The sequence below is a fragment of the Triturus cristatus genome, chromosome 4_2 (genome assembly GCF_964204655.1).
Source record: "Triturus cristatus chromosome 4_2, aTriCri1.1, whole genome shotgun sequence".
Lineage (NCBI taxonomy): Eukaryota > Metazoa > Chordata > Amphibia > Caudata > Salamandridae > Triturus > Triturus cristatus.
The window spans coordinates 238,127,206-238,150,706 of NC_140586.1; the positions used below are offsets into that span (position 1 = coordinate 238,127,206).

The window sequence follows — 23,501 nt, forward strand, 5'->3', positions numbered from 1 at the left end:
CAGGTTGTTCCAGGTCCTGGCAGCGATGTAGGAAAAGGAGTGGCTCCACCTGCAGCTGTGATGGATGCAGGGGTGTGAGGGCGAGTGAGGCAGAGCGGAGGTGTCTTGCAGGCAGATGGATGTTCATTTGATGTTGGATGGTCCTTGGTTGTGTAGAGCTTTGTATGCGTGTGAGGATCTTGAACTGGCATCTCTTCTGGATGGGGAGCTACTGGAGGTTTCTGAGGCGAGGGGTGATGCTGGTCCATTTGGGGAGGTCAAGGAGGAGTCTGCCTGTGGTGATCCGTATGGTTTGGAGTATTTTGAGGAGCTGGGTGAAAATTCTGGCTTAGAGAGCGTTGCAGTAGTTGAATCGGCTGGTAATGAGGGCCTGCGTGACGGTCTTCCTGGTGTTGATTGGGATCCATCTGAATAGTCTGACAAGCATGCAAAGGGTGTGAAAGCTTATCAGGGGGGCGGGGGGGGAGGGAACAAGGAGGGAGTTTGCAAGGTTTTGGTTTTATTGATTTGCAAAGGGAAACATTTCTGAGCATAGATAGCATTGGCCATAAGAATTTGCTGCTGTACAGTACTGATTTGATGGACCCCGGCAGCAGCGGGGGTGGCATACCTACAAACAGGCAGCCACTGTGGTTGGGGGGCCATTGCGGAACTGACCAAAAAGGGGTTAGGGCTACCGTCCGTCTACCGCAAAGAGTTGAGAATGAGAGGAGAAGTATTGCAGTATCGGGACACCAAATACCACTCAGGTCACACACACTGCTGTTGATCCGCAACATATTGCTTTACCACCTTTACGATGATTGAGGGTGACAGGGATCTGTCGCTTTCCATCCTTACCTGGAATTTCAATGGGATGGGGGACAAAATAAAGCAAGGGATAGTACAACAATATCTAAAGCACCAATCTCCAGACGTAGTGTTACTACAAGAGACACACTTAGTTGGAAGTAAAAGCAAAGCTCTCACGCGATGGGGATATACACTTCTAGTACATGCAGATTACACCACAGGCTCCCGAGGGACAGGTATTCTAGTCAAGAAAAATTTAGCCCTGATTGTGCACCGGACATGGACTGACCCTCGGGGGAGATTTGCAGTTTTGGAGGCTCAATGGGAGGGGAGAGCATTGAATATAATTTCGATATACCTTCCACCGGCACTGGGTAAAGAAGACCTAGCGGACTTGGGAAGGATATTGACCGGCCTCCCTACAGGCACCCTGATCCTGGGCGGGGATTACAACCTCACACTCGATGATACAACTGACAGACACCCACAGCGGCCAGGGGTTAAACCAAACGGGCTCATGATAGAATTTACAAAGGCTATGGCCCTCATAGATATTGGACGCGAAACACACCTGGCCACACCGCAGTTTACTTATTTCTCGAATGCACACGAGCTCATCCCGTATTGACTACTTCTTGACCTATGCGGCCACACTAGGGGGTTTCTCGCAACCTCGGGTCCTGCCGAGAGGGATCTCAGATCATTCCCCGGTATGGATCGAATACACACACTGGGAAAGACAGCCCCGAAACACGATTGTAATAGACCCATGGTTGCTAAAAATACCAGATATTAAAGAGGACCTATGCACCCATACTAAAAACTACTTTGACGAAAACTTGGGGTCGGTGGATTCGGCCCTTACTATCTGGGAGGCATTTAAGGTGGTATTGAAGGGGCGGGCCTTGGCACTAAAGACTGGTTATATACGTAACAAACGCAAAGTGCTACTCCAGCTGGAGGCTGAGCTTCAGCACTGGGAAGCTGAATATGCTGCAAGACCCACAGATGAGACAGTACATCGTCTCGCACTCAAGCGAGAGGAGTACAAACTAAAGGCAAGGGAGCATATGATGACTAAACACCTAAATATGCAGCATAGGCTATATGAGCTGGGAGATAAGGCGGGAAAGACATTAGCGTGGCTAGAGAAAAGGGATCATGGGGAAAGGTGGGTGCAGAGACTAGTCTTGCCCAGCGGCGAGACGGTTACACACCCCAGGGACATAGCAGAAGCGTTCGTAGAGTACTTTGAGAAAGTCTACTCTCCGTCTACCACATACAACGCGGAAGATTTCCGCCAGCTCCTCGCTGATAGCGACCTGCCCACCCTTTCTGAACAAGAAAGGCACACCCTGGATAGTGACCTCTCTGATGAGGAAATTCAGAAAGCCATTGCCCAAATTCGCTCTGGCAAGGAGATTGGACCTAACGGCACCCCTATCGAGTTTCTGAAAGTGACAAGCTCTCAGATAGCCCCACATCTTCGGGCCATGTACAACGAAAGCTATGAAACAGGTCGACTCCCGCCTGATCAACGTCTAGCTACTATAGTAGTAATTCGTAAACCCAGAAAGCCCGGGGACAAATGTGGGTCGTATAGACCAATTTCCCTGATCAGTGTAGAAGCTAAGATATTGGCGAAAGTACTGGCCACAAGGTTGGTTACGGTCATCTCTTCCCTGGTCCACCCGGACCAATCAGGTTTTATGCCAGGTAGGAATACGACACTAAACATCCGTCATCTCCAGAACGTATTGGCTCGAAGACACTACCTAGAGGAAGATGCGGCGATCCTATCATTAGATGCCTCCATGGCTTTTGATTCTATAGAATGGCCATACCTATTTGAGGTACTAGCGCGATTCGGATTTGGTCCTAAGTTTTTAAAGTGGGTGCAGTTACTCTATGAGGATATATGGGGTCAAATACGGGTTAATAATCATACATCCCGAGCCTTCCAGCTACGAAAGGGTACCCGGCAGGGCTGCCCATTGTCGCCGCTAATATTCTCCCTTATGCTCGAACCACTGGCGGCGTGGATACGGCGGGATGTAATGGTAAGGGGGTTGAAATGGACATCGGACCAGGAGGATAAAATATCACTGTACACGGATGATATCCTACTCTATCTTGCCTCTCCCTATCGGTCCATCCGGGCTGTTTTGGATATCTTCACCAACTTTGGGAAGTACTCCGGATATACCATTAACTGGAACAAATCAATACTGTATATGCTCCGTGGACAGGTCCCTCCCCTCCCGGCTGATTGCAAGCTGGAGGTGGCCGGAGATGGGTTGCGATATCTGGGGGTGTATGTCACGGCAAGTCCGGTCCTGTTTTACAGCCACAATCTGGCCCCCCCACTGACACGGCTGAGATCCGATGTCGAACACTGGCGGTCCCTGCCGCTCTCCCTGGTGGGCCGAGCTGCCCTCTTTAAGATGCTTGCTCTCCCGCGATTCTTATATATACTGCAGAACTGCCCGAACCGAGTCCCAGAGGCATATTTTACAGCGGTAGAGGGCGAGGTTCGTACGTTACTGTGGAATGGCGGGGCCCCCCGGATATCGCTGAAAAAACGTACCAAGGGGTGGTACGATGGAGGCATAGCCTTGCCGGACCTGAAACTATATTACTGGGCCTCGCAGTTGGTAGTAGTAAATCACTGGGTATATCGACCCCCTGACGACCCGGCGTTCGTGCTAGACAAATACCAAATGGGGCGCGCAGGGTATTTGGGAGCGCTTTACTCCAAAACCAAAAAGCATACATTTATAGGCCCCATGTCTCATACAATTGATATCTGGAGCCGAGCGAATTCCCAACTGGGGTGGGCAAACACCCTCACAAAGGCGACACCACTGTGGCAGACCCAAAGACTTGGTACCCTATGTTTTCAGCCGGGGTTCGACAAATGGGACCTGATTGGCATCTCAAAGGTTGGAGACTTGATAAAAAAAGGTTCCATTCTTAGCTTTGAGGAACTGACGGGAACCTACCACATGGCACAAGGTGAACTATTTCGCTACCTTCAGATTCGACATGCCCTCCAGACGGCATTTACTAACCTACATGACATTCCGGATTCGTCGCCTCTCGAGGACAGACTATTAGATGGACAATTACACTCGAGGGCCATCTCCCTGACGTATAAAAAACTGTGCAACAACCACCCCGACACATTCGAGATGCTTCGAGAGAAGTGGCAACAGAACATAGGACCCCTTGAGGGACAGGACTGGCGGGAGGCACTGATGTCTCCTAGGAGGGCGGCGATCACCCTCCGATACAGACTGATCCAACTCAGGATCCTACATAGGTCCTATATGACGGGGGTCGTCCTTGCAAGAATAGGGGCTAGGGAAGATGCACTCTGTATTAGGGGATGCCAACATGAGGCCACTTTCTATCATACGGTATGGGACTGCCCTGCGATCAAATTGTTATGGGAGGGGGCCACGACTAAGCTTCAAACCGCGCTGGGGAAAACGCTGGCCCTCACACCTCAGGTGAGCCTACTTAACATATGGGAGGCTACGGACCTCACGGAGACCGAGCAGCAGATGGTAACGCTGGGCTTCACCTTGGTCAAACGGGAAATAGCACGTCACTGGGGGGCTGCAGATGCACCATCCATATGAGTATGGATATAGTAGTTAGACAGCTGCATGATAGCCGAAAAGGAGGTGTTCATATTTCGAGGATGCCCCAAGAAGTGGGAAAAGAAATGGAAAGCATGGAGTAGGTACAGAGGGACCTTATGTACATCACCAATGGTAGACTTGACACTACGACGAAAAGAACTCAGAGAAGTGTTACAATTGTGAATGTAATGCATTGTACTTTATTTAGAAAGGTGTTATATGATGCTGCTGGCACAAATGTGACTCTGTAAGTGCACTTGACAAAATCAATAAAATGTTATACCAAAAAAAAAAGGTGTGAAGCAAGATAAGGCGACTGCTTTAACTTGTCGTTTAATGGTCAGTTGGTTGTCACGGATGATGCTGAGGTTGTGTGCATGGTGTCGTCGTGGGTGCTGGTCCAGGGTCTTCTGTAGTCCGATGTGGAGGTGTTCTTCCCGAAAATCAGTACTTCTGTTTTGTCTGAGTTGAGTTTGAGGCAGCTGTCTCTCATCCATTTGGCTACGTCGGTCTTGGCATTGCAGAAGTTGGTTTTGGCATTGGAGGGATCCTGGGTGAGCAGGAGAATGAGTTGAGTGTAGTCCACGTAGGAGATTATGTTGAGTCCGTGGGATCTGACAGTGTCTGCGAGGGGGGTCATGTAGATGTTGAGCAAGGTGGGGCAGAGGGAAGATCCTTGAGGTATGTTGCATATGATGTCCTTGGATGCAGAGGTGGTAGGAGGTATACAGATGCTCTGTGTGCATCCTGAAAGGAAAGAGGCGATCCACTTGAGGGTGTTTAGCCTTATACCGACGTTGTGGAGTCTGTCGAAGAGGGTGTGGTGGGATACTGTGTTGAACGTAGCAGAGAGATCAAGGAGGACCAAGGTCACAGTCTCTCAGAGGTCGAGGCCCAAACTGATGTTCGTGGCAGTAATTGGTGCTGTCTCAGTGCTGTGGTTAGCACGGAATCCTGATTGTGAGGCGTCAAGTAGTTGGTTTAGTTCTAGGTATTCTGTGAGCTGTTGTTTGATGGCTTTCTCGAGTAGTTTGGCTGGGTATGGGAGCAGGGAGATCGATCTGTAATTTTGAGATTGCTGGGGTTGGCCAAGTGCTTCCTTAGGTGGGGTCTAACCTCTGCGTAGTAACATCCATCTGGGAAGGTTCTGTGGAGATGGAGGTGTTGAGGATGCTGGTGAGCTCTGTGCTGATTGTGTTGGCTCCGAGGTTGAAAATATGGTGGGGGCAGGGGTCTGTGGGCATCCCAGAGTGGATGAATGCCATGACGGTTGTTATCGTCTTAGTGGTGAGCGGAGATAAGGTGGTTATCATTTGGTTGGTGTTCGCTGGTTGGTTGAGGTTGTCAAGACTAAGGGTTGTGGGTTGGGGTTCAGAGTTGTTGTGGATGGTGGCTATCTTCCTGTGGCAGTAGTCTGAGAGGGTGTTGCAGAGTTTCTGGGAGGGGTGGATGGGGTTCTCCATGGCTGTCGGGTTGAAGAATTCATTCACAATTCTGAAAAGTTCCTTGGTAGTGTTGGCTGCGGTGTTGATGCGGTTGGTGATGGCTGCTCTTTTGGCTTCCTGTGATGCGCATCTGGTAGTCGCTGAGGGCTGCTTTGTGGGCCGCTCTTTCGGAAGGGTCCTTGGTGACGCACCATCGCTTCTCAAGTTGGCAGCAGTTACGCTTGGTGGTTCTGAGCTCTGGGGTGTACCAGCTGGTTTGTTCTGAGGTTTTGTTGTTTTTTGCTGGTTTCAGTGAGGCGATCCTGGTTCATTTGTTGATCCAGGTGGAGATGATCTGGACGGCCTCGTCAAGATCTGCTGAGGCTCTGGAAAGTGTGATGCTGAGGGCCAGAGTCCATCAAGTCTTGGGTACCTTGCCCCAGCTGAGGTGGGCGGCGGTATGGTGCTTGGCGATGGTGTGTTGGGTGTCGGAGATGGTAAAGTGAACGGTGGTGTGGTCGGTCCAGGTGAGTTCTGTGACGTGTGTGTGAACTTTAGTATGTTGCTAGAGGTAAAAATGGCATTAAGTGTGTTGCTGGCCTTGTGAGTGTGTTCATTGACTAGTAGGGTGAGGCCAATGTTGTTGAAGTTCTCTAGGAGGGAGGTAGCGTTGACATTGTTGGTTCATCCACTTGGAAATTGAGAGCCCCAAGCAGGACATAGTGGTGGGAGTCGAGAGCAAGGTAAGCAATGAGGTTGGAGATGGTGTTGCAGAAGGCTGGCTGGAGTCCCGGGGGTCTGTTAGTCAGGGTGCCTCTTAGTGTGGTTTTAGTGTTGATTAGTAGTTGGAAATTGAGGTGTTCCATGAGTCATTGGGTCATTGTTGGTGACGGTGCATCAATGGTTTCCTTGAAGATTATGGTGATACTCCTGCCGTGTTTGTTGGTGCTGTCTTGGTGTATCATCTTGTAGCAGTTGTGAGTGGCGGTGGCAATGTCGGGGTTCGAGGAGGGGTTGAGCCATGTTTCTGTGCTGAAGGCCACGAGGGTGGTGATGGCGTCCATGATTTCCGTGGTGTGTTTGCAGAGGGAGCGGAAGCGGCGCGGTGTCCAGTGCAGGCAGGTGGTCCTGTGTAGCAGAAGATGCGACAGTGGTGGCAGTTGACGGGTCCTTTGGACGAACTTAGTGAGGATGTCAAGGAGTTGATGCGGCATCCGAGGCCCAGGGCCAGGAGATCCTTGGATGTGTAGCTGTGGGTGGAGGGAGGACCAGGGATTCTGGTGCAGGGTTCAGACAGGCACAAATGGGCTTGCCTTTGGCATGCCAGGATTAGTTCTTGGGAGGTGGGAGAGCCTGTCATGGAGGCTGTAAGTGAGAAACGGCGGGCAGGACAGAAAAGCGGCAGGAGAGTGGAAGGGTCAAACGAAAAAATAAAGATGCTAAAATTAAACTGAAGAGCAACCAGAGGAACTGAATAAACTAATGAATGCCAAATCCAAAACCAATTACCCAGATCAGCATAAGCACCAGGAGGCATACTGCAGCCCTGAACCTGGAAGGACTCGGACACTAGGCAGAGGCAGTGCAGAGCAGCGTGTAAGCCAGGGGACTCGAGGCTGCTCACTGGGGCCATGCAGTGGCCTGCAGAAATAGTCCTTGGAGGGACTGTCAGGGTGGTGGGAGGCGGAAACCAACAGGAAAGCAAAACAACTGGAGAACAGAAGGGTCTAACTACAAAATGAATAAGTACATAAAAAGACTCAAATTAAACTCTAAATCAAACCACAGGAACTAAATAAACGTGACTATAATGAATGCCAGATCCAAAACCAATTACCCAGATCGGCATAAGCGCCAGGAGGCGGACCACAGCCCTGAACCTGGAAGGACTGTAGACTCTGGAGACCAAAGGGCCATGGTTGATGTAAGGTTTCCTGGTTTCACGTTGTTTAATTTTGCCACTACTTGTTTAACTCATTCACTCCTATTTCTTATCAAAGCCTAATGCTTTGTCTTTTATTCTTTGAAGATTCAAATCCGCATACGGTGTTAAATACATCCTGGTTATGCACGTTTCACAAGGATGTTTTAATGCAGAGGCTGAAATGGAAACCAAAGCACCCATCTTTGTTCAGTACATTGAGGCCATTATCTCTGCGTAGCAAAAAGTCTTCATTGATTGTCCTACATTCTTGAATTAATGAATTCATCCACTCCTCACCTATACAAATATTCATTCATCCATTCATTCATTGAGCCATACAGCTGCATCTACAATCTCCATACTACAATTTGATCGTTCTATAGTGAAAAATGTTTGGTAAAATGCGTCCTATTTTGCAATGTGTGTTCAAAAATTCCTCGGGCGGAGAACCTCTCCAAACCCTCTGTGCAGTGACCAGGTTCACTTGTTTACTACATACAGAATGAGAGCTGGTCTAACCAAATTTGTCAGGTCTGTTTGTGGTTTCTAGTCTTGCCCTGAGTAGCGAAATCTTTATAGATGTCAACCACAGCCACATTCTGACATTTTGTGGCTGCTCTCATTGCTTGCAATTTTTTTTTCCGCTACTCAAAAGGTTGGTGAACTTCGGTCAGTCAGCTCCCACTTTTGTTCAGGTTTTCTACTGTTTGCCATGCCACTTTCTCACAATCTGCCACAGACCAAACCCTGTGTATTTTTCGCATCTCTTGCCTCAGAGTGCCATTGCCCATGTTAGTCATAACGTGTGGTTTGGCTGCACTAAGTCTTAATTGGATCATGGTCCGGTTCCTGTGCCGTTCTTGTGGTATGAGACCTAATTAATCCGTCTTTAGCCTGTGGTTTGTCTGCTCTTGATCGCATCTGTATACAGTATGGGTGTTGTTTAGTTCTATAGAGTTTTCTTTACAGCAGACTTCACTGTTCTTTGAAATGTGCAGGGGCCTATTTATCCTGCTAATGTTAAAGAAATATAGATTGAAGTGAAGACTGATCTCTCTGGAGTAGGTCTGCAGACATGTGTTCCAAAAGATTCTGCAACTTTACCTTACAAAAACAAGTGGTGTGTGTAGAAAACTTTCCTTTTGTTGCAGTTGTCCCCACCCTTTTTGCCCCCTTTTTAGGTATTGTGACGTAAGCAGCGCATGCACTGCTCTCGTCTTACGAGGCTTCTTGAAATCGATACGATTCCAGAAGCCTCTTCCCAGTTCTGCCTTCAGCTTTCATTCGTGCGCGTCGTTTGGCGTCACGAATTATGCCAAAGGCAGTGCAATGATTGCACTGAAGGCATGCCAATCATTCCTTGTTGCCACCCTGTCTCCTTTTGGCCACGCCCACCGGGATTCGATCTTTTACCAGCGGCGTGACACTCTCTCCTCCATTAGTCCCCGCACACTTTTTTCTTCTCAGTCAGCTTTGGTAAAGTCAGCTGCGCGGCTGACTTTGCAGGTACTGCGCTTGTTGTCCTGGTGGGAGCCCATTTAATTAGCATATGACGGTATTGGATTTTAGCTTAGCATCACTTTAATATTGTGGGCGTAGTCCATGTAACTTTGAGGTGACAACACTTTCAAAGATGGTTGGCTGACGGGATGGAAGAGAGTTTCTTTTTCCATGTGAAAGTGTTCCTGAGGGCAAAGGTGGGCTACGTGAGTATTTCATTTTTTTTGCTCCCTCAACTGTGTGAAGGAGTTTTTTTATGTACTCGTTGCCCACTCAATAAATAGAGGATAGCTCTGGCGGTGACCTCGCACTCACTACCAGGCGCTGCGCTTAGTGTCTCAGCACGGCGCCCGCTTCTATTTCAACATCAGTGGCACACGCACTGAACAATGGCACCTATGGCTCACAGCCCCTCATCCCCGGGCACCGTGCTGAATGATTCAACACGGTGCCCGTTTTTACTTTACAAACTCCATCTATTTCACTCACTGAGCTGCGCACGTAAACAAAAATGATAAAGCCTTTACAGAAGAAACATTTCTATAGTAAAGTCTAATTGCATGTAAAATCCAAACAATGCACTGCTGCTCCATGTGCCAAATCAGTTTTTGATGTTACGTTTTCTAGTGCCCGACTGTCTGCCTCTCTCTGCATGCTACAGAATAACAGTGGTGTGTACATTTACACGCCTGGGGGATTAGGGGTGGTTGAAGGAAGACTTTCTCACTACTTAAAGCAGGAAATATATGTGCGAACGGGACGCTCTGCAGCCCTCTTCTTCGGCAGCAGTTTACATTTTCTAGAAAAACCTTCTTTGGAGACTTGCATGTGGCAACAAGCGTTAAGTTTTATCTTTGAAATTCTTCGAGGTCGGATGTCATTCGTTGCTGTAAAGATATAAGATAAGATTTCCCCACAGTACCGTAATCACCAGTACAAACGCAATGCAATAGTGCTTAATAATTCCGTCCACCCGTTTGTCTATAATGCTTGCATTTGATAATGGGGCCTTTACGTTTCTCACTTCCTGCGAGGGTCCTTTAAGGTCCGAGACAGCTTCTAAAAGGCAGGAATACTTTGGCATATTAAGCGTCTGCTGCTCGTTTAATTTCGCTTATTTGCATAGTGCATAAACCTCCAAGTGCACATCTTACTTTTATTGAGTTATGTTCCAGCTGGCGATGGCTTCTGCCGCGGTAGCTCCTTGTAGATCATGAGAATGTGTTGTCGTCTGTAAAACTACGCAGGTTCTAATCCCAGCAACAATTCAGGTGGTCAGTGAAATTTGCCTGCAGGTTGCATGTTTACATCTGCGGTTTAATGCGCCTGCTGCGAAGATCTGCGTGGTACCCTGCAGATCGCATGTTGGAACCCTGAGGTAGCTGATTGACTTTCATCCTTCAGCAGTGGATAACTTGTATCATAAGTTAGCTAATGATAACAAACAATCTGTAAAGGAATTTAGTTTCTGGTGTTCTCTCTAAAATTTAATTTTATTCATATTTGTGTAACACTTTTCAATAAGCTCCATGTGTTTCATCAAGAAAAGGGGGCACCTTTCCAAAAGGCTAGAAGGGTCGAAATATGCGATAGGCTAAGCGTATTGACGGGAACCAGTAGTTGATAGTTCACCATTAAACACTGCACAGTCCACAAATAAATCTGAAACCAGGATCTTCACTACACACCACATACTCTCCATAACACATGGTTAAAAGACATTGACATTTACAATGCCATTTACAACACCAATAGCTCTAACTTAAGCAAATGCGAGACCTATTGCATTTACAATGCTTGTTATTTGCTAGATTCTGACAGTGCACTGAGGCCTCTGACCTCAGTGCAAGCTCTCCTTCCTTAAAACAAATTGATGTCCGATTGTTTCACAATTGGCTAAGGACTTTAGCACCCCTTAAGTCTCTAGTAAATGGTACCCCAGGTATCTAGGGCATGGGTACTTAAAAAGGGTCCCTAATGGCTGCAGCATATCTTATTCCACCCCAAGGGGACTCACTCACAGATTCCACTCAGACTGCCTTTGCAGGTTGCGTGACAGGGTGCAAACCATGTTTGAAACATGGCATTACACTCTCCTGTGTGCCTTCAGGGGTGGGGGAATCATATCGCCCGACGCCCGAACCATGTTGTTTATATTGACGGACATGTAGACATTAATCACGTTTTAATCACGTTAAAACAACAGGCTGTGGGCACTCTGGGGCTCACAGCCAATCCGAAGCTTGCAGAGAGCCTTTGGCGGCATCTGATTGGCTAGCAGCCCATGACTGGGCTCTAGCCAGTGATTGGCTGGGGGAGTGAAACGTCACTCAGCCTCTGCAAGCAGTAGTCCGTGGCCGCCACGAGGCTTGCAATAAGCATTCAGGTAAAATAAGCAGTTTTGCCCGCTTGAATTGTGTGATATTGTGACGGAGGTGCTGCGATTTTCTTTTATTTATATCTTTAGCAACCGTGCGTGGGTAGATTAATTAGTACAAAAGCCTAGGCCGGGCCCGCCTCGGCGCCTCAGATGAGGACGTCAAAAAAGCGTATCGCAAGCAGGCGCGCTGCGCTACCACCGCTTCATGGGGGAAACACCCATTACAACGAATTCAGATTCACGCGCTGCCATCGCAACGCGGGTTTAACATCGCGGGTCTGGAGCCTTCATACCGCAGATGGAAACAGATCTGCAGATTAATGCTTTCAAAAGAGACATCTGTTGGTGACTTGCAATTTATAACTTAAAGTCCTAATATAGAATAGTGAGCTATTAACTTTCAGCCCATAACTGCGTAAACACACCAACAAATATACATTACACAATTGATTAATGTTGCAAAGAGGGTGCATTTGGCGAAAAAACGATTCTTATTATTAAAGGAAGCTCCCAACTTTGCTGTTTCTTTTTCGATACAACTTACCGATTCGCAAGGAACGTAGGGCTCACGTCTGGCCAGCTGCAAAAGTGAGGGGGAAATGGCAGGAGGCACGCTGGCTGACACCTTTTATATCCCACCCATACGTTTTTACAAGGGTGACGGTAAATTAGTACATTACGTATGGTTTGAAATGTACGTATTTTGTGGGAATAAATACACAGCCAAGGGTGAAGGTAGATTAGTACATTACGTATGGTTTGAAATGTACGTATTTTGTGGGAATAAATACACAGCCAAAAAAAATGGAAAAACGGGGAATAGAAATAAAAGAATTGCCGTCAGGGTTAAGGGGAGGGGGCGCAGGGGGGCAGGGACGCGATAATATCGCTTGACAAGTTTTCCTTTAGCATTATTATTGCACAGCATTCAATGGTTTACTGATTTTAATAAAGCAAAAATATATTAATGTTTCTCTGTCAGCCGGAGCCCTTAGGTTTGATGTGGAACGGGGGTAGGTGGGACAAGTGGATTTTACAGGACATGTAGATCTCAGTGGCATTTTGTCCCTTGGACAACTAGATTATTTGGAAAATTCCACACCCCTGGCCTTGCTAAAGACACTGTATGGTCGGTCTATATGTAAGTCCCCCCTACACCAGCTCTTTGATCCCCAAGGCAGGGTACATTATAGCACATGTAAGGACATAGCTGCATGGGCACATATGCCCTGTAATGTCTAGCTCCATTGCTGGATATTACAAGTGAGCAGCTGGTCATCTAAAGGTATGTACTGGGCACTGGTCAAAAAGAGTTTCCCAGCTACATAATGCCTTCACTGAAACCTAAGGTGTTTGCTATCAAACATCCCTTATTAATAAACCCACACTGATTCCAGTGTTGGATTGATTAATACCTGCATCCAGAGGGTACCTTAGAGTTACCCCCAGGGCCTGACTGGCCGTAGCGGGTACCAGGCGTTTTCCCAGTGGGCCGCCAGGGTGCAATATCGGCCCACTTTAACAAAAGACAAAAGTGGTACTTCCCACAAGCAGCCAGCCCCCTGACCCTACGGGGGCCGGCTCAGCTGTGTGCCAGGGCCATTTTCAGTTCCCAGTCGGGTCGTGGGTACCCCCTTCTAATCCTCTAGTGTCCTGGCTGGCTGGTCCTGTCCAGCCTACCACCACAGATGACTTTCTGGCCCCCTTGGAGGTGAGAGCCCCTCTCTCAGAGGTCAGACACAATGCTTGCTCTGGCAGGAGGTGTTTACACCTTCTATAACAGGATGGCTAGTAAATTAGTTTGTCAAGGCAGGGAGATTCTAGGAGCACACTGCCTTTGATATGCAAGTCTGGCTTACCCCATACCTGGACGATGCCGCTCCTGAGGCCCATTTGGCACCAGGACAAGCGGGAAATTAGCTATGCAGTAGGCGTGTTGCACTGCCTGGCTTAACACACCTCTAGGGTGGGCAGCCTAAAGTGAACACGAAAATAGGAATTCAACCATCTTGTATGTGTGTGTTGGAATTAGGAACTCTGGGACAGGGTGTTGCCCACTCCCCAAAGGAAGTGGTCATCTGGGGGGTGTAGTGACCCCAAGGGTAAGTAGTCCAATCTCTACTTCCCTTCACTCCCCTTAATGCCCCTAAATTGAGTATTTAGGTGGCCTCCTGACCCTAGGAAATCGGATTCAAGAACTGGGAACAGAGGAAGAAAGAAGGACCGAAGAGGGAGTGAAGCGACGTCCTGCACCAAACATTGGCATCAAATCTTGGCAGGCTGCTTGCGCTTCAACCATCGCTGGACCTACGTCGCCAAACGCTGAACACTCTTCCCAAAACCCTTGGAGGAATGCCCAGCCCATTAACTGGGAATTATCTCCCTTGGAGTAGAGGAGCTGCTCCCTTGCATTCTGCAGGCATGGCAAAGCATCTACTGGTCCACTGTGTTGCCAGCCATCGGGCTCCCTGAAGGAGCAGCGCAACAGGAGAAAGGTCCTTGCCATCCAGGAGCTCAGATCGGTCTCCTTGCCAAGTTTGGAGACGCCAGGATTCGCCCAGCACCAATTCCCTGGGTATCAGAGCAGTTGCAGCAACCAAGGCTTGTTGGTGGTCCAGTCCAGACTCCAACAGCACAAAGCAACACCTACCATCCAGGTACGTCCGGATCCACCAGGCCAGCACCAAGAGTGGTCCTGCTGTCTTGTTTCCCCACTTCACCAGGTAACCCAGACTTACAGAAAGTCTCTGACCGACTGCGACCCAACGCCTCAAGTACCCCTACACCCATGCCCCACAGCCCGAGTCCAAGGGAGACGACGGTGCCAATGTGGTGCCGAGACCCCCAAGTGCAGCCTCTTTCTTCAGGAATAGGGAACCACAAAAGTCTACAGTGACGCGTCTCAGCTGGACAAAGCACCACTGCACACGAGCCCCCCAGCCCGAGTTTGAGTGAAGGGACTGTTTCGCTGTGTACCCAAGACCCTAAAGACTTGAGCCCCCCCCCCCGTGGGTTCTATTGGACTGCCCCCCTAGTCCTTCCTAGCAGCCTCTTTTGATAGATACCATTCCCCACTGACTTAAATGGGGCACTCGACGCAGAAAAGCACCTCTGCACCCGGACACCCAGAGCTGACCGAGGTGACCTGTTGGTGCTTTCTTGGACCCTGCCCCATACTCACCTTAAGTCCATAAGAATAGTCCTGTAAGTCGTTGCCAAGTGACCGGATGCACTATGTTTCCCCCCCATCAGATAGATAACATTACTGCTTCAAAATAAAAATAGAGGGCATTTTCTAAGTCCTGAAAAATCACAATCTCAAAGTACTTACCTCTTACGATCTTGCTGCCTAAATTCATATATGAGCATAGTCAGGATGTCAAGATGTAATGAGTCAAGGTGGCCACTGAGCTGGAGCTCCCCAACTTCTGTGAATATCCCTGTCTATGCCCCCCATCCACCCTTCTACTCGACATCCCAGCATGCGGGAAAGCTGCTGCAGCTCAACCATATACTTAAAGCCTCTATATTGCGACTAGATTTGCAAAGATTGGACGATTGGAGCACCGTAAGGAAGAGCATCCAGCAAAAACCTACCGGAAGCCTTATGCTATATCGACATTCCCGGTGGTCAGCCGCTGCCTGGTGTGGTGATTGGAGCCTTGGCCAGCCCAGAGCGGAGGCAGAGGTGCATCGCAGCTGCCACAGGGTGGCCAGCCTGGAGCGGAGGCAGAGGTACGTCGCAGCTGCCACTGGGTGAGTCTCCCACCTGCCAGACTTCGCCCCTGAGCTCCCAGGCTGTGACATTGGGCTCGGGGCTCGGCGGGGTGAATACGCACAGCCCTTGCTGACGTGGTCCCTGATGTAGAGGGGGCTGCAGAGTGGGCGCGTGGGTCCGTTCTGCTGCTCACTTAAGCGTATGCCCGGAGCTCCACTGCCGCAGCTGCGAGGTGAGTCGCCAGCCTACCGGACGTCGCCCCGAGCTCCCTGGATTGCTAGGGTTGAGCTCGGGTCACTGCGAAGAGAGCTCCTCACCGCCCTCCCGGCCGCTGAGATCCCAGATTCTGGGCTGTTTTTACAGTGCTAGTGTTGGCAGCATGGGGCATGACGGCCCGTCACCATTCCGGTGAGTGAACGAGTGTCTTGAGCCCGGATCTCTCGCAACTGTGGGGCCCAACTTGACGAGGTACGGTGGCTCTCATAGAGCCGACGATGACGGATGGTGATGTGTTGGTGAATTGAATTCCTGGGGTGGGGGATTGCTCCCCCACCCTGCCTCTTTGTGCCCTGATTCCCGGTTCTACGAGGAATCTGGGGCGTGGGGGCTACCGACTCTGCAGAATGAGTCGTGACGGCTTTGGCCTGCCCGCAGGTGCTGCCAGCTCTTCTGGATTCTGCGTATGGTCGATTTGTGGCTGCCAAGCGAACCTGGCCTGTTTGGCGACTCTTTTTGGGCTGTTGTTGCACATGCTTGGGCGCCCATTTTGTTTTTGGCCTGTTGTTATTGTTGTTTAGCTGACTTGTCGTCCCCCTACCTTCAGATCTGAAGATGGCGCCCCCTTCAGTGGGCTCGATTCTCTGCAGGCCATGGATATAGAAAGGGGTCTGCCCCTCTCTCAACCTATGGCGGCCATCTTGGAATGGGCACGCACTACCTATATTCTCAAATTCACTTATGGTGACCATCTTGGGGTGGGTCACTCAGTCGTCATATTCCCACACCTGGCCCTGCTATATGTGCCCCAATACCACACATTGTGCGGTGGTTATCCCATCTCATATGATGGTTCACGAACTGCCTGCCTTGCTTGCCTCCCAGATAAAGTGGTAATTCCATTCTAGAGACTGCCTCTATTCATCATGGTCCAACCCCGGGTCTCTTAGTCCTCTGGCCCTTCTGAAACTAGTCGACCCTAAGGAACCCGAGGGGCGTTGCTAGCTATTAGAGATTCCCATGCCCGTGGTGCTTGGTATTCTTACGCCTCCGATGGTGGGGGCCGAACTCTGCCCAGCCGCCTGCTTACCCACACCTCCTATGTGCGCTGAGAGGACGTTTGCCAATATGGAGCCTAAACTTCCGATCATCTTCTCGCCCAACCTGGAACCGACTTGTCACAACGCTTTCCGAATCAGATATCCCCCGAACTCATCTAAAAATGCGGCAACAAACTTCAAACATAGACTACTTAAATCACACCCGGAAACCCTCATCTCAGACCCCTACTTCTCTATCAGAAAGGGTGCTATCATAATGACCTCATCTTCTACACTAAACGTCATGCTCAATGGCCCTCTGCTCAAGATCTCCACTTCCCTGAAAACGCCTCATGGTCTTAGATTGATAGTGGAGCTCTCCGTGGATTACAGAGCTGAAGCCACTATCTTCCCTCTACAAAAATTGAACATTTCTAATACAAGCCTCCGACCGCAATCTAATGTTATTTGACACATGACAAATCATCTTGAATACAGTGGCTAGCGTCAATCCCGCCCACAGCGGAAGGGCGGGACCCCCACCACTTGCGGACTCTATCCCCTACATCGACACCACCACCCGCTGATCCCACATCTGCCTCGATGGACCCTACGCTTCCTACCCTAACTCCTAATAACAACTCCCTCGTAATGCCCGCATTGAACGAGCTGCGCCAGTACAGTCATCTTGCGAACCCTCCCACTCCCCCCCCCTTATGGTTAGCTAGCCCTAACCCCCCTAGCCCCATTGCATACAACGCCGCCCTGATTCTCCCCAAGTCGCCTTCCTCCAGCCCAACTCACACTCCCATCAGGCTCCCACCGGCCTCCAGTGGACTCTATCCATCATTCCAATCCTACCCATCCTCCAGAGCTTGCAGCGCCACTTCCCAGAATCCCTCCCCTTGGGGCACATTCAGTCGCCTACTGCCCTACCTTCCCTTGACCTCACTAGCTCCTCCCCTTCCATACCCATTCTGAGCGTGCAGCTCCACTGCCCAGAATCTTTTCCCGCAGGGCTCATTCAGTTGCCTACCGCCCTTCTTTCCCCTAACCTCACTAGCTCCTCCCCTAGCTTATCCATTCCGAGCGGGCAACTTCCATTGTCCAGAATCACTTCCCGCTGGACACATGCAGTCTCCATAAGCCCTACTTTCCCCCGACTTCACTAGCTCTGTCCCGCTCCAGGAACCTGGGGACCTTGCCTCCCAATCCGATCCACACACCTCACTGGAAGGCCGCCTGAGCGAGATAGCACTCTGCCTACAACAACTTAAGACAGAGGTCCGCAGTCTACTACGTATCACTAAGGCCTTGTCTGCAGACTCCAGTCTAAGCTGCACCACCACGAAAAATCACCATCTCTGCTCGCTCCCTGATTGCGGGCGTTCCGGACTCCCTCCCCACCCGTGACTTACGGAAGTCACTGTCTCATGTCTCCTACATACCTCATAGCTGGGCCTCGGCTCCGCTCCCTAATGATCCTGCTTGCCCCTCCAGATGCATAGCCTCCCTGTCTGATACAGATATTCATTCTCTCCTACATTCTTATGTTCCAGCTCACCCACCCGCCATAGCAAACTTGCAACAAATTGAATCCATCCCTACGGATCCCTTCCGGGAACCTAGGCCTAACAGAACCTTAAATGAGAACAACCTCACGCAAGTCACCACCACGATACCCGCTCCAACAGACACCATCATTAGTCTCAAATGCGTGCTCCTAAATTGTAGATCGGCAGCTAAACACGCTGCGGACATTGCCAACCTCACCCTGGCGCAGGATCTTGATCTTGTAATGCTGACTGAAACCTGGCTTAATGACTCAGCTACCCCCTTCCAGGACCTCTTAATACCTCCCAACTATGATATCATTAGGTTGGACAGATCCTTAGGGCAAGGTGGAGGCATTGCATGTTTACATCATAGCAATCTTACAGTGAAGGTACTACAGACTGACCCTCTGCCGTCCTGTGAATACCTATGCATTGAAGTGACTTTGGGCAACAATCACTCCTGCAAACTGCACACGTTTTACCACACCCCTCGCGACAACCTTCCCTTCACAGAACAGATCATGGACATTATTTCAGCCAATGTAGACTTCCATGGCTCCCAAATCTTCCTGGGAGATTTCAACCTCCATTGGAATGATGTAAACGATGTTGTGGTCAATTTCCTTAAATCCTTCCTTCTTGACCTCAACCTAATCCAAATCTGTGACAGCCCCACGCATGTCAAAGGAGCTACCTTAGATCTCATCATTGATAAGCCCAACTCCATCCTCCTGGATTCTATCCTCCCGTGTGATTGGACAGATCACTATTGCATCACCTTCCGTATCCTGGATTTGGTAAGAACAAGTAAAGCCCAGCCCAAGAACCCAAAACAGTTGAAAAGATGCCTACGGAACATCATCCCACATGATCTGACTGCTCTCTGTGAGAACATCCTGCCCCCACCACCGAACATTTTGGATGTCCATGACCTTACGGCCCATTATAATCACGCAATGCTGAATGTACTAGACTCGGTCGCTCCACTACAGCTCAAAAGAATCTCCTCTAAAATCTCCAAACCGTGGTTTACCGATAGTCTTAATTCAGAAAGACGAAACCTAAGACTTGCTGAAAGGCTAAGGCGGTCCAATCCATCCCTTGAGCATCTCTACCACCTAAGATGCCTGAGAAGCACCTATAATAAACGCATCGATGCTCAAAGGCCACCTTTTTCAGAACTCAGTTAGACCAAGCAAAAAACTGTCCAAAAAAACTGTTCGAACTCATCAAGTTCCAAGCCAATAGTCATCCGAACTCCTCATCACTGGGTCAAGGGACATTTGCCCAACTGCGAAGAATTCGCAAATTTCTTCACAGATAAGACCAGTAAGATTGAAACTGAATTACGATCGACCTGTAACCACCTGTCGATCAGTCCAATAACCCGCCTATGCCCACCTGGTAGGGATTTCATGGTCCTGGCGCAACCACACCTCCCCAAAAACAATGCCTCCTGGAGTCTCTTCCAAACCTTGGATGAATGCGCTATACGCAAAACGCTGTCGACTCTGAAACCTTCCAACCACTACAATGACCCGTTGCCATCGAACCTTTTCCCGGAAGTTAGATCCTCCCTACTAACGTTGTGGACTACGATCGTCAATGCATTACTACGGCAAGGTGCTATAGATTGCCTAAAAATAGGTCAAGCCATTCCGATTTTAAAGAAACCTACTGTGGATCCCTTGGACCTTCATAACTTCCGCCCAATCTCAAACATCCCCACCTTAGCAAAGTTCATGGAGAAATGTGTGCTTGCCCAACTCTGCAACCATATCGACCAATTCCGACTCCTGGACCAATGCCAATCTTGTGTCCGCTCGGACCAGAGCACAGAGTCGGCCCTAACGCATATTGTTGATGACTCGTTAAGAATGCTGGACCACAATGAGTCGTGCCTACTGATCCTCCTTGACCTTTCGTCAGCATTTGACACTGTCTAACATGATACTCTAATTGACCTCCTGGAACACAGGATGGGGTTGTCTGGGCCTGTACTTGATTGATTCTCTTCGTTCCTTCTGAATAGATCCCAACGCTTCAAGGTGAACCAATCACTGTCCCATCCAGCACTGGTTTTGCTGGGGGTTCCCCAAGGTTCAGCACTCTCTCCCACGCTCTTTAACTTGTTCATGGAGCCTCTAACAGAAATGCTGAAATCATCCAGCATTCACTATCACATGTATGTGGACGATACTCCCTTATACCTGAAGATCGCCTCCCCTGAGGACATTCAGTCCCTCAACTCAGTCCTACTGGAAACACAAAGCTGGCTGACACGTAACCACCTGAAACTAAATGGTCTAAAAACAAAATTCCTCCTTATCTCACCCCATAAGCAATCACCGGTCATTGAACAATGGTTGAATCTGCTTACGGCTCTTAACTGCAGACCTCACCTCGTGGACTCGGCATCCTCGCTTGGTATCCTATTAGACAAGAGTCTGAACATGCAAAAACACATCAGTTCCCTCACCAAAGGAGCGAACCTCCAACTCAGCATCCTTGGGAAGCTCAAGCCCTATCTCCCTGCTCATGACCTAAAGGTTGCAGTGCAAGCATTGGTGATCGCAAAGCTGGACAATGGCCGTGCTATGCTGTGTGGCATGCCCAGAGTGAAAACGGCTCTCCTTAGGGTGACCATCAGTGCTGCGGCCAGGCTTGTAACGGGCACAACAAAATTTAACCACATCTCTCCGGACCTGCTAGTTCTGAAATGGCTCCCATATGAAGCTCGGGTACAGCTGAAAATTGCATGTATGACACACAAAGCCATCCACCTCAAGACCCCGATGTACCTCGTTCAGAAACTGGAGCTGTCATCTGGTTCAAGAGCCTCCAGAAGTGCCAGCACCATCTTACTCAAACTACAAAAATTCAAGGGAAAAAAAAACTATAATCGAACATTTTCAGATATGGCACCAAGGATCTGGAACTCTCTTACCCCCCCCCCCCCCCCCCCCCCCCGCGAAGTCAGGATGATCCCTTCCACTGTCCTCTTCAAATCAGAAGTTAAAGGGCTCTTGATGAAGAAATATCTGCCTCAGTCTGCCTCCCCCACTTGACTCCTGGGCCGTTCGACACTGTTTTGTGTCCTAGATGCTAGGCTCATGAGAATGTTGGACATTCTGAGTCTATGTACTTTTCGATATGTTGATTATTTGTGTTTGTATGTACTCGTCCTACTGCGCAATCTGTAAAGCGCTCTGATACTCTCGGTGGTCATGTTCGCGCTATATAAAACTTTCTAAATAAAAAAAATAAAGTAAAATATATAACTCCGTGTTATTTCTATTAATTGGCGATGGTTTTCTTTATTGAGTGTGGCTCACTTACTGACTGTGTGTGCAATAAATGCTTAACACTATCCTCTGATGAGCCTAACCTGCTCGCCTACACTACCACAAAAGAGAGCATTTGAGATTATTATTTTAACCCCTGTAACAGTGGCGGTTCCTCCGCTAAGATAGAGGAGTGTCACCCCACTGCTCTTTTAGCAGTGCATAAAAATAAATGATGATGATAGTTTATGATCATTTTCTTTTTCTGTGCCCCTCAAAGCAATGTTAGGATGGGGCTGGGCTCGCCACCACCCGAGGGAGCAGTGGTTTGCACTCCCTAAGTGCCCATGATGGTCTGGCCTACCCTCTTGGGCTGGCGAAACAGTCATGCTCTCTTAGCATGTTCTCTACCTGGCTGTATTGCACAGCCCAGTGGAGACCATGCCCAGGTGCTGCCTGAGTAACCAAACAGGCTGCTCAGACCAATCATGGCCCTGCTGATGCAGCAGCATGATTGGCTGGGAGTATCCGGGAGCCTGGGTGCTTCCGGTGCTGCCAGCAGAGTGAGGACGGAGGAGAGGCGTGCAGGAGAGGATGGAGGAGAGGCACGCAGCGGTGGTGAAACTAAGTTTATTTATTTTTTCATCCCCCCCCCCCCCCCCACCCCATTTTAACATCCCCGTTCTGAGGCAGCTGCCACTACCCTGTAAACCAGTAAGGGTCGCCAGGACCCTGCACAGTTTAAATGTATTTTTTGTGCACTATATAGAGCCAGCTTCCTACAGTGTGGTGAAATAAATTGAAATTGCTAACTCTTAAGTCTGATTCAGTTCAAAACCCCATCAGAATAGCTGAAGACTACTACACATATCACATAACACACACACACATACTCTCTCTCGTTTTAAAGATAGTTTTTACTTACTGTGTTTTGTTGGTTAGAACACGTTTGTCTGGTGATGTAGCCATCTTTCAGTGGTAAAGAGGCGACGTAGATTTAATTTGTATCACTGTAAACCTTGAAAGCTGCTGCACCTGGGTGTTCTCTAAATGACTGTAAAAGATGCACATCATTGTTGCAGTGATTTAAAAAGTGACTTGTTCTCCCTCTTTCAGGGACAAACATCAGCCACGACCAACACTACGTGACCTACAGAACAAAACAAACTCCGGCACTCCACCTATCACCACAGGGGTGACCCCACCATTGCACAGCTCTTCCTCCCCTGGGCGCACCTCCACAGTTGTCAATTTGGGGCCAGGTGGGCTTTCAAACCAGCTGCCTGTGCCCAGAACAGAGTCACCAGGAATTGGCACACCTTCAGTGCATGGAGAGATGTCTCTGGCAAATGTGACTGTTCCTCTGGAATCCATCAAACCAAGTGAGTAAGGGGCAAAAGGAAATACTTGCATAGTTTAGCTCGAGCATTTTAAGCATGATTGGCTTTACAAAAGAGGGACAGAGGCAGTTGCTTGGCTCTGGTAAAGTGGAGGAGCAACAAATGAAACATTCTTCGTACCCTCAACCTCAAAATATCATTCCTTCCTGTCTCAGCTTATGTGATGCCGCTTACTGTGTTGTGGGACATGGCAATCGCTGGCCCACTGTTGGTTATTGGGAACAGAACAAACCGGTTTTCAGAATGCTTGCAACACCCTCAGTTTGCCTTTGTTGTTTTCTTTGACTAGCTCAACAACTTAATATGGTGTAATTCACAAATAGGCTCTGAAGTAGATTGAAGAGAATCATTGTCCTCTTTTTGCCCAGTAAGCGTCAGTCCATATCCTCAAGAGCATTGACTTTCCTCCATGGAGGGTCTGCTAGTGTTTGAGAATGAAGAAGAATCCGTTTCTTCTGACTGGCTCTTTACAGGGTGGAAATGTTTCTTTCATTTGGAATGCCTGCAGAGGTTTTTCAATGATGGTACAGCATTTTGATCCTAGCTTAGCCAGTAGGTCTTGGATATAGACTTGGGAATAATTATCGGTTTGCAGACTTATAGTAGTATAGAAAATATGG

General features: G+C 49.0%; 1 protein-coding gene across 2 annotated transcripts in view; it reads left to right on the forward strand.

Annotated features, from left to right (window-relative positions):
• The window catches only part of GGA1 (golgi associated, gamma adaptin ear containing, ARF binding protein 1), a 116,037-nt gene that overhangs the window by 69,480 nt on the left and 23,056 nt on the right, over positions 1–23,501 (forward strand). For both annotated transcript variants that reach the window (XM_085601371.1, XM_085601369.1), the window contains exon 14: positions 22,598–22,863. In XM_085601371.1, coding sequence (XP_085457497.1) covers positions 22,598–22,863 — 266 coding nt within the window. The remainder of the gene's footprint in view (positions 1–22,597; positions 22,864–23,501) is intronic.